We start from the raw sequence: 13,795 nt of genomic DNA on the forward strand, positions 1-13,795 counted from the left end.
AACCACAGTCTAAGGAACTAGTCAATATAATATGTGAAATCCCTCCTTTGGAGAAATGTCTAGAGAAAGAGATTTGGTTTTACATAAGTCAGTGAAACAATGATGAATGCTAGCATGTTGGACTTGGACATGTTTGCCTGTGAGACTATTGGTAAGAAATGGGAGGAAGGATTGTGGAGAGAGGGATGAGATTGGAGTAGAGGAGGAGGACAAGACAGCTGGGAATAGAAATTAGCATTACATATGGCTGTTATCAGAGGTTGTCTCTCCCAAGGTCTTCAATGGCTTTGGCTGTAGTACTCTAAACCAACCACACTGCTCCGCAAGAATCGCCCTTCCCACAACTCCAGCCACAATACTCTGAACATGTAGCATCCCAGCACCACAAATCCACATAAACATCCTGACTCTTACCTGGAGTAAAGAGATGGAGGCTTCAGGAAAACAGCACTGAAGGCCTTACTCAAGCTTTAACAGAGTAAAACAAACCATCGCTCAACCACACAGGACAGAAAGAGAGTGTACTGGGAGTGCATTTGTCCATCACAATGAAGAAGCTGGTCTGGGTGGCCATGACGCGCTTCATCCTTTCTTGGCTCATGATGCACGCAGGGAACATGTTTTTGGGATCTTATGCTTGTTTGGCCAATGGGACAACTCGCTCCTTCTTGTGTCTTGGCAGCAAAGTGCATCAGATGCCATACCATATACCAAAAAATACCACATATGTGTAAGTATATGCACTTTATACGTTACACAGTTGTTACAATACCCTGTGTTATTAATTTAATGTCATGTGAGTGTATTTATATTGTTGCAAAAATACAGTATTAGATGATACCGACTTGGTAGAAATTGTTATGCTTCCAAAACAAATTGTGAAATGAAACCGTTTGTAATATAAAGAAATGAACAAAAAGATAGTGAACAATAAAAGAGTAATCCAGTTCAAAATTTGATGTGAATCAGTTCTCCAACTTTTATACAGTTTCATAAGGAAATCATCTAGTAGGTTTTTCAAGCATCTCTGAGATCTACAGTCTTTGTGTCACTTACTTATTTTACTACTGGTAGAAGAAAAACTGGATAGTGGTTTTATCTGAAAAGTGCTACTATTTAATATGTTCCTTTTTTAAAAAAAAAAAAAAAAAAAAAAGACATACAACTTGTCTTTTTGGGGGGTGGGGTTGTTTTGGGGTGTTTTTTTTGTTTGTTTTTTTTAAAAAAAATTAATTTTTGAAAATCTAAAATGTACTTTTTCCTTCTGACTCTAATGCAGAAGGATTAAAATATAAGACAAGCATATAGAACATATATGCAACTGTACTCTATACAAAATGTATTGTACCTATGGCTTTTGCACTGTATTGGATAAAACAAATACACAATTAAGAAATGTGAGGAAAAACTGCCGTACAGCAGTAACATTCTTTTATTGTTTTCAAGCTGATTGTTATTCTCGGGTTCAAGAATTTTGACTGACAACAAAATTATGACGCAGTTGTGATTCCTGAAACATATATTTTACAATCTCAAGGCTGTTGTACTCCACACACACAGTTCAGCCTTGGACTGGTGGGGCGGGTGGTAATAACCTGTTTTTCATTCATGAACAAAAAAAAACAACAACACCAACAAAAAACACACTTGATCTTTTTTAAGCACAAGAAAAAAATGCTTCCATTCAGCATGTTTGACTCTGAAAAAGAGAGGGAAGGAGGGAATATAGCACACATGCTCATAGGTTCATTAAGCCTGGGAGGTTTGTTGTAGGTTCTATTTCTGTAAGCAGTTTGTGCTCATATCAGATGACTTTCAGAGACACCTGCCTCTGTAGCTGTTAACTTTAAGCCCAGTGCCATCCTTCACGCTGCCCGAGCTACACCATGCTGCATTCCTGCATACCTTTCCAGAATAGGACTTTATGTTCAATCTGGCTACTTTTTATTTCAGCCATTTTTGAGTGAATGCAGGGATGAAAACAGGAGCCCTGCAGCATGTGTCTGAGCAACACAAATTTGCTACTTAGCTAGAACACACAGTTCTGTGCTTGATAGGAGCTGATAGAGAAGACATAGAGCTGCAGATGGCTCCCTTCATTCTGAATAATATCGTAACAGACAATCCAGACACATTCCTACTCTGACAACCCATATGAACCACTGTTAGAATATCCCTAAGACCCAGAGAGACTATAAACCTGTTTTTTTTTTTGTTTTGTTTTGTTTTTTTTTTAAATCATACTCATCCTAAGTTAAAGGAAACAAAAGGAGGAAATAACTGTATAAAAGCAGAAGTATTAAATGTCATAATTCTTTGCATGATTAAGATAAAGAAACAGTTTCAAAACAAAGATAAAGAGACATACAGTTATGTGAAAAAATAAGTACACCCCATGGAAATTGTTGGCTTTTTTGACGTATTTGGACGAGCAAATATTTGATCATCTTTGAAACAGTTCCTATTAATGAAGTTGAAATACTTGAACAAAACCACAAGAAAAAATAGCTTTTTCAATAGATTGATTAAATTGATAGTATTGATTAAATATCAATAGATGTGATATGATTCTGTGGAAAAAGTAAGTACACCCTTGGCCTCAGAAGCTGGTATTGCCCCCTTTAGCAGAAATAATTTCTTGTAGACGTTTTTGCATAATTTTCCATCAGGCTTGCTGAAATTTTGACCACTCTTCCATGCAATATTCTTTCATTTACAAGATGTTTGGGGGGTTGTTTTGTTTTGCATGTATTGCCTGTTTCAAATCCCCCCCCACAACATTTCAGTGAGATTCAAATCCAGGCTTTGACTTGGCCATTCCGTAACCCTCCATTTCTTCTTTTTGAGCCATTCCTTTGTTCCTGTGATGAAATTTTGGGGTTCTTGGAGGCTTCTTTTTGCATCAGACTGTCTGCTCTTGGGCTAAATTTGTTGGGACGGCCAGTCCTGGAGGCCTTATAGAACTCTTTAGATCTTGGCATGATGACACCACACACCTCAATAGTAAAGGGAACACCAGACATCACCATCTAGTGAGATGTGAAAGGTTTAAATAAGACGGGTTCCATCTGCACTCCCTGAGCAGGTTCTAATCACTGGTACCCAACCTTCAACACCTGATTCTAATTTTATGCATTTGAAGATGTAATAAATGTAGGGGTGTACTTACTTTTTTTTTTTTTTTACGTTGTCCATGTGACTGATCTACTTTTTTTGTTCATTTAAATTGTGAAAATTACTACACAATGTCAATTTTGTGTGTTATTTGATAGTGTATTAACAGGCACCGTTTCAAAGAGGATCAAATGTTTGCTTGTCCAAATATGTCAAAAAAAGCCAACCATTTTCATGGGGTGTACTTATTTTTTCACATTACTCCAATAAAAAAAGAATAACAAGTCATAAGAAATACCTTGAGACAAATGGATCTTGTACTGTAACAATGTATTAAATGAAATGTGCCCTAAAACAAACATATCTATCATGTAGTTTTGTTGTTGCTGCTGTTTTACAAGCACATTGGGAAGAAGCCTACCTGCAGTGGCATATTGTGGCCCAAATAAAGCTCCTGTACATGTTCTGTACATTTTGGTACTTTCAATAATAAACTCACAGAAGTGGGGATGAAAATAACATGCTTCAGTAACCAGTGATTTCCAATTATATCAAGAAAGAACATTCATAATTTCCAAAATGTCTGTTTTCACATTGGGTCACCCATCTGAATGAGCTGATTTCAATCGTTCTTATTACTGTCTTCTCTTTCCCCCCTCATGAATCAATCTATTCAAACAAAAACAACAAAAACAAGTGTGCACTAGCATGTATCATACTTCTCTTCGACGTTCTGTAGTGTAGGAAATGATGGGTACTCTTCCTGTTTTGTTTTTAATCTAACAAAAGCATATCAATTTTGCATAGGCAAGTCCAGACACAATTGCTTTCAAGTGATAACATTTGTGACCAGATCTACGTTAGAAGTGTCTTGATACAGGAAAAACACAGACAATTATAAACAGGTTGTTAAAATCTTTCATAAACTATGCTACCTTACAGGCACTATTATGATAATAATAATAATAATAATAATAATAATAATAATAATAATAATAATAATGTGATAGACTTCTATTACTCATCGCCGTATATGACATGGTTATGTCATTCTTGTGACACTGTGTTTAAAGGAAGGGATTATTTGGACTGTAAATACCAGTAATTACTGAGAACTTTTCTAAAAACATTCCAGATACACAATGATAACTATCATCTTATTGTTAGACTGTGACACTGTAACACTGTCCAAAGCCTTTGCAGGTGTGAGTGTAAAAGTACTTTCTAGCACTTTCAAGTGATTGTTATATTAATAACACTGTATTTAGAAATAAATGTATAATAATTATAATGCTAAAAGAGTTAAATACAGATGAATGTTTTACACTCTGTTAATGTATTAAACACTAATAATCATTTGATAAGAAGCTTTCTGTTTATGGTCAGGGAGATAAAGCTAACTCGGATCATCCTGCTTCCAAGTAGAGCCATGTCATCACTCCATGACCTCAAGCGAATGTGAGTAAAAATATTATGGAGCCATTTTAGTGTGTGTCTGTGTGTGTGTGTGTGTGTGTGTGTGTGTGTGTGTTTAAAATGCTATTTTTGTTTTTAAAGTGAAAACTCACATAAATATTCAGTATTTAGTCTGGATTAAACATGTTTAGTCTTTGATACAATGAAGGGACAAAACACGTAAGATATGAATTGCAGAAATATAGCAGCCATGAGAAGAACATATATAGTAAATTAGGCTTGGTGTAGAACGTGACCTTAAAAGTAAGAAAGAAATTAAACGAAATGTGGGTTAATACTACAAATGCTATTTCCTCAGGAAGATTATTAAATGTGTAAACATCTAGCAGATATGTAAACTGTACTTTCCTACAATCAAATTACGCTTTTAACACTTGCTTTATTATTGTTTGTGTTGCTGATGATATCAGTATGAAATGATCATTATGGCTGTTATCACTCTCTCAGAATGGTGTCGGAGAATGGAGTCCTCCAGCGTATTGAAGCCTACGCATTTGCAAACCTGACTAAACTGGAAGAGATGTACGTTTTTAGCTGGAGCCAGTGGAGCCATTATATTTATTTCTTTTTAGACATTACACTCCCTCCTGAAGGAATTACCTGCCACAACAGAAACAGCAAATACAAAGAAAAAACATTATTAACTATAAACACTTAATATTTCTAACAGCATACATTAAAATGCTTTATATATTTTTCTTTATTACAGTACTATTACTAAATCAAAAAATCTTGTCTGTATGGACAGACACACATTCTGGGGACTTCCAAAACTGAGATATCTGTGAGTATTACTTTTTGTATTCTTCAAGGGCAAAGGAAATGTATTCCCATTGGAGGTTCTATCTAAACTTAGTGGTAAGAGATCTGTAACATCTCAGCAAAAGGCAGAATGGTCCAAACACAGCTTGTTATTCTATCAAACAAATGTCTCACAGGAAACAAATATAGTGTTTTGTTTGGTTATATTGATGAAGTAGTTTCATTAAGTCTACATGAGTATTTCTGTGTACATTTCAGGACTATTTCAAACACGGGTCTTACAGTCCTACCTGACTTCTCCAAAGTCCAGTCTGCTGCTTTTGAATTCCTGTTGTATGTATATAATACTTTCCTGTCTTCTTGTACATTATATTCACACCAGGAATGGCAATATTATATATATATATATATATATATATATATATATATATATATATATATATATATATATATATATATATATATATATATATATATAATTTGTTATATATATATATATATATGATCTAAATTCTAAATTTATATATATATATAAAATTTGTTTTATATATATAAAATTTGTTATATATATATGATCTAAATAATTCTAAATTTATATATATATATATATATTATAATTTATATATGTATATTATTTATTTATTTATTTATTTATTAGAGACGTTCTCAGCTGATACCGATAACCGATTATTCAGAGTGATATCGGCCGATACCGATAGTTTTGCCTTTTATGCCTTCTTTTAAATTAATAGTAATTAATTCCACAATTCTGTTAAAAATGCAAATAAAAACTTTATTCTCTCCATTTCAACAAGTTGTTTCTCAGTAACTGGTCTCATAAACAGAAAACACATTACTCACATTAACACATGAACTGAATTCTGAAGATTAAAGTAAGATTTCTTAACTTATTGAATGTTATTAATTCATATTAACAGAATATAAAGTGATTGAATTGTAAAAAAAAAAAAAACCCTGAAGGCTTCGCATTCACTCACCACAAACAAAAGCATTTCTACTTCATCACAGACATCAAACTGGTAATATATAGGCCTAATATAAACTTTTTTTGGATGATATTAACTCATTAACATTTACTGCATATGAAACATACTACTCTACAAATATATTTTTCTGTGCAATATATACTACTTTTTTGTCACTCATCTTCATTTAAATCTTTCAGCAGTGTACTGCCGCTTTATTTCAGCGCGAGCAGCGCGCACAGTCACGGGGGGGTGTGGGGGGTTGGGAGAATTAGACTCGACGCCGCTTCACTGCTGCTCACTTCCGCTGTAAAATTTTAGCAGTACAGAGCTTACAAACTGCAGTTTTATCGTCATTCCACACAAGAGACATCATCTTTACACACAGCATGAAATCGATGTGTTTTCCCACCCTCTTTTGATTGACAGGATACAATCGGCCCTGATCATCGGATGTTTTTAAAGTATCGGTCGATAGCGGGAAAAATAGCCTTTATTGCCCGATACATCGCTGCATCTCTAATATATATACACACATACGCACACACACACACACACACACACACACACACACACACACACACACACACACAGTGCCCTCCACTAATATTGGCTATAGAAAATAGCATAAGCATTGAAAATGCCCATTTCAACCATCAGGGCAATAATTAAGAAGTAATTGGAAATGTTATGAATCAACCTGGAACGTGTCAGGCCTCATCACACAGTCGTTTATTGTTTTCCTATTAGAGCAAGCCTCGTGTACTTACAGTGCCCTCCACTAATATTGACACCCTTGGAAAATATGGGGAAAGAATGCTGTGGAAAATTGTCTTAATTGTTTAACCTTTTGATCTTTTGTTCAAAAAGTTCACAAAAATACTCTGCTCTCATGGATATTAAACAATTGCAAACACTAAGACAGGTTTATAAAATATATATATATATATATATCTTTGTTACATATAGGTGTGCAACAATTATTGGCACCCCATGAATTCATATGAGAAAAATATATTTGAAGTATATTCCCATTAATATTTTAAAATTCGTTAGTACCCCTGGGTGACTAGGAACAGGAAATTGTTCAACCATGACTTCCTGTTTTAAATGGGCATAAACATGAGGTAACACATAGACCAAATTCCCTTAGTCATTCATAACAACGGGTAAGACCAAGGAATATAGCTGTGATGTGCTGCAAAAGGTTGTTGAGCTTCACAAAATGGGAAGTGGCTATAAGAAAATCTTGGATGCTTGGGCATTCAATGCACAAGCACTGAATGCCCATTTCCACCATCAGGGCAATAATTAAGAAGTAATTGGAAATGTTATGAATCAACCTGGAATTGGACGTGTGTCTATATTGTCTCAGCGCACTGTGAAGAGGATGGTTCGAGTGGCCAAAAAATCTCCAAGGATCACAGCTGGAGAATTGCAGAAGTTAGTTGTGTCTTGGGGTCAGAAAGTCTCCAAAACTACAATCCGAAGTCACATACATCACCACAAGTTGTTTGGAAGGGTTTCAAGAAAAAAGCCTCTACTCTCATCCAAAAACTCTTCCATAGAAAATCTGTGGGGTGAACTGAAGAGGAGAGTCCACCAGCGTGGACCTTAAAATTTGAAGGATCTGGAGAGATTCTGTATGGAGAAATGGTCTCAGATCCCTTGCCATGTATTCTCCAACCTCATCAGGCATTATAGGAGAAGACTCAGAGCTGTTATCTTGGCAAAGGGAGGTAGCACAAAGTATTGACTAAAACGGTGACAATAATTGTTGCACACCTATATTTAACAACTAATATATATATATATATATATATTTTATATATACACACCTGTGTTTTGTTTGCATGATATTCATGAGAGCAGAGTATTTTTGTGAATTCTTTTCACAATAGATCAAAAGGTTAAACAATAAAGACAATTTTTCCTCCTTGTTCTACAGCATTTCTTTGCATGTGCCTAAGACTTTGCACAGAACTGTATATATAGAGTGTGTGTTATATATGTAATAATCCATCCATCCATCTTCTACCACTTACTCCTTCTTTAGGGTCGCGGGGGAACCTGGAGCCAATCCCAGGGAGCTATATATATATAAACTGCATAGGCATTTCTAGATGTATGTTTGCCTTTGCATCCCTATAAAATATCCTATATATCAGGTTAGGAAGGCAGACCCAAGAATTCGATATATCTGAAAGTGTTTATTAAGGCATTATTAATGACATCAGTGTAAATTGCATTCTTTGAAAACTTGCTCTTTTGCTTTTTAGTGACCTAGAAGATAACATGCACATTGAAGTCATACCCAGCAATGCTTTTGCAGGACTTACCAGTGGTACAATAACCGAACTGTAAGTGTTAATTTGCATGTTATTTATGGTACAATGATAAAAAAAAAATTGTGTGGCATCACTTTTATTACTGCTTTCACATCCTAAAGGAGACTGACAAAGAATGGTATCACTGAAGTGGACAGAAATGCCTTCAATGGCACCAAAATAGAAAAACTGCAAGTGCCCTTAAAACTTTTTTTGTTAGAAATACATATATAAAAACTTCTCTATAAAAAGTTAATCTCTGACACAACCTCTGCCCTCCCCCAGCTTTCTCATGGGAAACCAACAGCTGAAGCGTATCCACAACTACGCCTTCCTCGGGGCTGAAGGCCCCCTCGTTCTGTAAGCATGAGCAGCTCTCACAGTCAACAACAATTCAACCCACCAGCTGCATCGCACATTCCAGCAAGAACTTTTACACCACTGCCTTCACATACATAAAACCCTACATAATGCAGGTCTATGGGAAGTTGCTCATCTCTCAATAAATGTTAATATCAAATACACAGATGCTGTATATAAGTCAAATTCAAAACTACAAGTGTTAAACTATCATGAAAGGTATTTGGATGAGAACGTCTTACTACATAAATCATTGAATTTAACCGTCTGACACTAGAGCAATACAGTAAAAGGTAGATCCAGTTATTTATACATTACCAAATGTTTAATGATATCCATGCATCATTAAATCTACACTGGTAATTCAAACCCAGAAATTCAGGGTGAATTATACAGAGCTCTCTTTACAAAGACATTTTAATGAAAAATGAATGAAAGTTTTCTACAGAAATGTGTTGCACGTAAACATATTTTACAGCCCAGAGCTAGCCTTAGATATCTATTATAAATGAGTTTAGAGTGAACCAGTTTTCCATTCTTTCTCAATACAGGAAAGCGTATTGTCTGTGGTAATTGCTCATCGGCTACATATGCAGTGGATATATATTGTTTTTTTTAAAAAAAAAAAAAAATCACTGAAGTATCCTCTTTATTATCACATGCATAATCATCACTTGCAAATCCAATCTACAGAAATTTGTTGCAAATATTTCTCTTTACCTGAGGCAGAGGTGCTTGTTTGAACAGGGACATCTCCCGCACAGCAATCAGTTCCTTGCCTGAGAACATGCTGAGGAGACTGAAGCTGCTGATTGCCACCTCGGTCTACTCTCTGAGATGGTTACCCAACCTGGAGATATTCACAGAGCTCACCCAAGCCAACCTTACGTACCCCAGCCACTGCTGTGCCTTCAAAAACTTCAAAAAGAACAAGTAAGGAACCCGATATTGCAAAGTCATGTTGTACATATTACATTCACATTTATTCATTTGGCAGATGCTTTTATCCAAAGGGACTTAAAATTGAAACAGGATACAATCCAAGTATACAGTAGAGGGTTGAGGGCATCACTGAAGGGCACAACTGTGGTTCCCTGGCAGCATTCGGATAGCTTTAAAACTTCCCCTGAGATAATACTGCCCCTAAATTCCTATCTCTCTCCTTCACTTCCCATACCCACTACCTCCACCATCTGCTCCATACTATGCAGTGACTCCTACACAAGACCTGTGAATACAGAAATGCCCTTAACTAAAATGGCATGGAGAGTATTTGTTGACATGTCAAAAATGGAGAGAACTTATGGGTTCTGCATAGCACTAGATTGCCAACCAAACAGGAATTGTTGAATATTAAAGAGGTGGCAGGGGTGCTGAGTGAATAAAGAGAGAGGTGGATATTTAATATTTCATTAATTAGAAAGGAAGTGGGGTTTCAGGCATTGTCTTTCTGCCAAACTCTGCACTTTTTTTTTATGTCCATGATCAAAGCTATTAAATTTATTATTGACTTCTTATAGATATTGACTAGTCTTTGGCATTCATTGACTTTTAATCCAAACCTAAAAACACAAGTAGGCCTATAAATAATGTTAACTTGGACCTAATCTGTTTTGTCAATGGAAAGTTATAGGGTCTATATACGCAGCTACACATTTGGACATAATTACAAAGTGATAAAACACCCAAAATAGTGCACAATATAGTGAAGTTGTCAGAGTCAAAATTTGAGTCATCGTATATTTAATATGGAGTTAACGAGGAAGGAAATGGAGGTTCCGGTGTGACCTTTCTCCCAAACTCCAGTTTTTTTGATAACTCTTTAGTTTGGGGGCTCGCAGGCTGTCTGTCCAAGTTATTCACCAATTACAACTCCACTACCACTTTTTATACTAAAGATGTAGTCTACACTCACACACCCCATAATGATAACCCAGTTTGTAAAGCAATAATCTTAAGATGGAATACATGACTCCATGAATCTATGAATCTATTTCCTACAATACTATAGGTGCATTCTGGGTGTTTTATACCTGCTTAGGTATATATTTGCTGTACATTGTGGTCACTATGGGATTTCAGTGAGTCCCCTGTGGTTATAAAGCATAGCCAGGGGGTCCATGATTTATTAGCTTATTTCATTGGTCATTTCAATTGAATGGGTTTAATTTAAACCTCAATTGATTACAGCAAGTAGGTTTTATCCAAAAACTATAACTAATGTTAACTTGGACGTAATGCATTTTGTCAGTGGAAGGTAATAGTGGCTATTTTCTCAACTATAGTTTTGGATATGATTACACAGTGGAAAACCGTCTAAAATAGTACACTGCGTATAATGAAAAGGTTACAGTCATACTGTGAGTCATCATACGTCAACACAATGATTCGAAGTGTACTACTGCATGTTTTATGTGCACATACAGGTCAGAGAAGAACCGTTTGTGTAATGATTCCACCATCCGCAACCAGGAGCCATACTTCTTTGAGGAGCACTGTAAGGATGTGATAGAAGTGAGATGTTACCCTGAGCCAGATGCCTTCAACCCGTGCGAGGACATCATGGGCTTCACCTTCCTGCGTGTCCTCATCTGGTTCATCAGCGTGTTGGCCGTCTTGGGAAACTCCACAGTTCTGTTAGTGCTCCTCAGTAGCCGCACAAAGCTGACAGTACCCAGGTTCCTGATGTGCCATTTGGCGTTTGCTGATTTCTGCATGGGCCTCTACTTACTGATAATCGGCTCAGTGGATTTACAAACCCGATCGCATTACTACAACTATGGCATTGAGTGGCAAACGGGTGTCGGGTGTGGCACAGCAGGCTTCCTCACGGTTTTTGCGAGCGAGCTTTCTGTATACACGCTAACGGCCATCACACTTGAACGCTGGCATACCATCACCTATGCCATGCGCCTGGAGCGGCAACTGCGGTTACACCATGCGTGTAGTGTCATGGCTTTTGGTTGGCTCTTTTCAGTGCTTGCTGCTCTAATGCCAGTGATAGGTGTGAGCAGCTATATGAAGACCAGTATCTGTCTACCCATGGATGTCGAGACAGCGTCATCACAAGCCTACATTATGCTGCTGCTCATTCTCAATGTGCTCGCTTTTGTGACCGTTTGCGCTTGCTATGTGCGCATCTACCTCACAGTGCGGCACCCTGCCTCGGTGCCGGACAGTGCTGACGCCCGTGTGGCCAAGCGCATGGCCGTGCTAGTCTTCACAGACTTCCTGTGCATGGCACCCATCTCGTTCTTCGCCATCTCTGCAGCTCTCAAGCAACCGCTCATCACCGTGTCACATGCCAAGGTGCTGCTTGTGCTCTTCTACCCTATTAATTCATGTGCCAATCCTTTCCTCTATGCCTTCTTCACCAAGAGCTTCAAGCAGGACTTCTTTGTTCTCACCAGCCGCTTTGGCTGCTTCGAGTCGCGTGCTCGTGTCTATCGTACAGAAACATCATCTTTGCATAATGGCCCTAGGATGTGCTCACCCAAGAATAGTGATGGGACACTATATTCATTGGGGCATGTTGCTCATCCCCACTGACCCCATAAACATTCCAAATTCATACACTATAAGCTGCTCTAGTCTACATACGATCTGTTCCGTGCTGCTGGGACTTTAAATTTAAAAAAACGCAAAAAGGAAACGAATACAACTGTACAAAATTTGCTATCATCAAATATATGTGTGCAAAACAGCCTCAACTCACTGATGTTTCTTGCATTTTCTTAACTCTTATCTCAGCTCTTCCTTCCTTTAGCACATACGGTATGTTCAGTGTCACAGTAACCTTGCAGCCAGAGCCCAGTCCAGATGTTATACCAGAGGGACCTGACTCAGTAGGTGTCCTAAATGTTCAATGTTTGATTTACATTTTCGTCCTTGACGAAACCAGTATGAAGCGGAGTCTTACTGACCAGGCTAGAGTTTGCACTGAATAACCCCTAAGGCAGCTTATCTGTGCACCTGCACTTGTGTTGGGCAACAAGACACAGGACAGTTGATCGTTTTCCTCCTTAAAATTGTCAGTTTGAGAGAATAAGTGGGAGATGGGAGATGTGTGGCTGCTGCAGCTGGGCTCTGTTGAATGAAGACACACAGGAAGAGGAATTTGGTACGATGATATGGCTCACGTATCAAGGCCTGGAATTCAAGGCTATGGGTCAAGGGCTTAGTGGACAAAAAAACCACACACAGTGAATATCTAAAAATATTCAGCAGCAAATAATACTGCATCTATAAATGTATGTACCTATCCAACTATTTTATTATATGTCCAATAGCTTACTATTAGCAGTAATCAATTTCCAATCTAAGCCATCAATATAGCTGTTTATATGCCTTCATTGTGAAATGGTTAGTCGTGATGTAGAAGCATAAATTATTTTTAAATAGGGGATAAATAAACATATGCTGACATATCTCTCCTGGTCTATTTCAGCGGTTTGTTCAAAATGCCATATGTACAGGAGAGTGGGGTCAATTGCTCCAATCAGAAACAAGCTACAGTGATGACACTCACTATGCACATGCTCAGTAGCATCCTCTGCCTTCCTGCAAAAGAACGCCAACACCACAAGGGCAGTGGTGGCTTGGCGGTTAAGGCTCTGGGTTACTGATTGGAAGGTCGGGGTTCAAGCCCCAGCACTGCCAAGCTGCCACTGTTGGGCCCTTGAGCAAGGCCCTTAACCATCCCTGCTCCAGGGGCGCTGTATCATGGCTGCCCCTGCGCTCTGACCCCAACCTCCTAACTTGCTGGGGTAT

At 37.5% G+C, this 13,795-nt stretch overlaps 1 protein-coding gene across 1 annotated transcript; it reads left to right on the plus strand.

Annotated features, from left to right (window-relative positions):
• Positions 1-219: 219 nt before the first annotated feature.
• Positions 220-13,441, plus strand: fshr (follicle stimulating hormone receptor). Its single transcript, XM_053639087.1, has 10 exons — positions 220-730; positions 4,501-4,572; positions 5,038-5,112; positions 5,300-5,374; positions 5,611-5,685; positions 8,618-8,698; positions 8,788-8,856; positions 8,951-9,025; positions 9,773-9,958; positions 11,452-13,441. The coding sequence occupies exons 1-10, from the start codon at positions 549-551 to the stop codon at positions 12,572-12,574; spliced, it is 2,013 nt and encodes a 670-aa protein (XP_053495062.1). The 5' UTR covers positions 220-548; the 3' UTR covers positions 12,575-13,441.
• The last annotated feature ends 354 nt before the right edge of the window (positions 13,442-13,795 follow it).

Source organism: Ictalurus furcatus, chromosome 13, assembly GCF_023375685.1.
Source record: "Ictalurus furcatus strain D&B chromosome 13, Billie_1.0, whole genome shotgun sequence".
NCBI classification, from domain to species: domain Eukaryota; kingdom Metazoa; phylum Chordata; class Actinopteri; order Siluriformes; family Ictaluridae; genus Ictalurus; species Ictalurus furcatus.

Coding starts and splice junctions, on each gene's coding strand:
- fshr (XM_053639087.1), top strand. CDS start 549: ATGAAGAAGCTGGTCTGGGTGGCCATGACGCGCTTCATCCTTTCTTGG. Junction 5,113..5,299: donor CTGACTAAACTGGAAGAGAT/GTACGTTTTTAG, acceptor TCTTTATTACAG/TACTATTACTAAATCAAAAA. Junction 9,026..9,772: donor GCTGAAGGCCCCCTCGTTCT/GTAAGCATGAGC, acceptor TTGTTTGAACAG/GGACATCTCCCGCACAGCAA.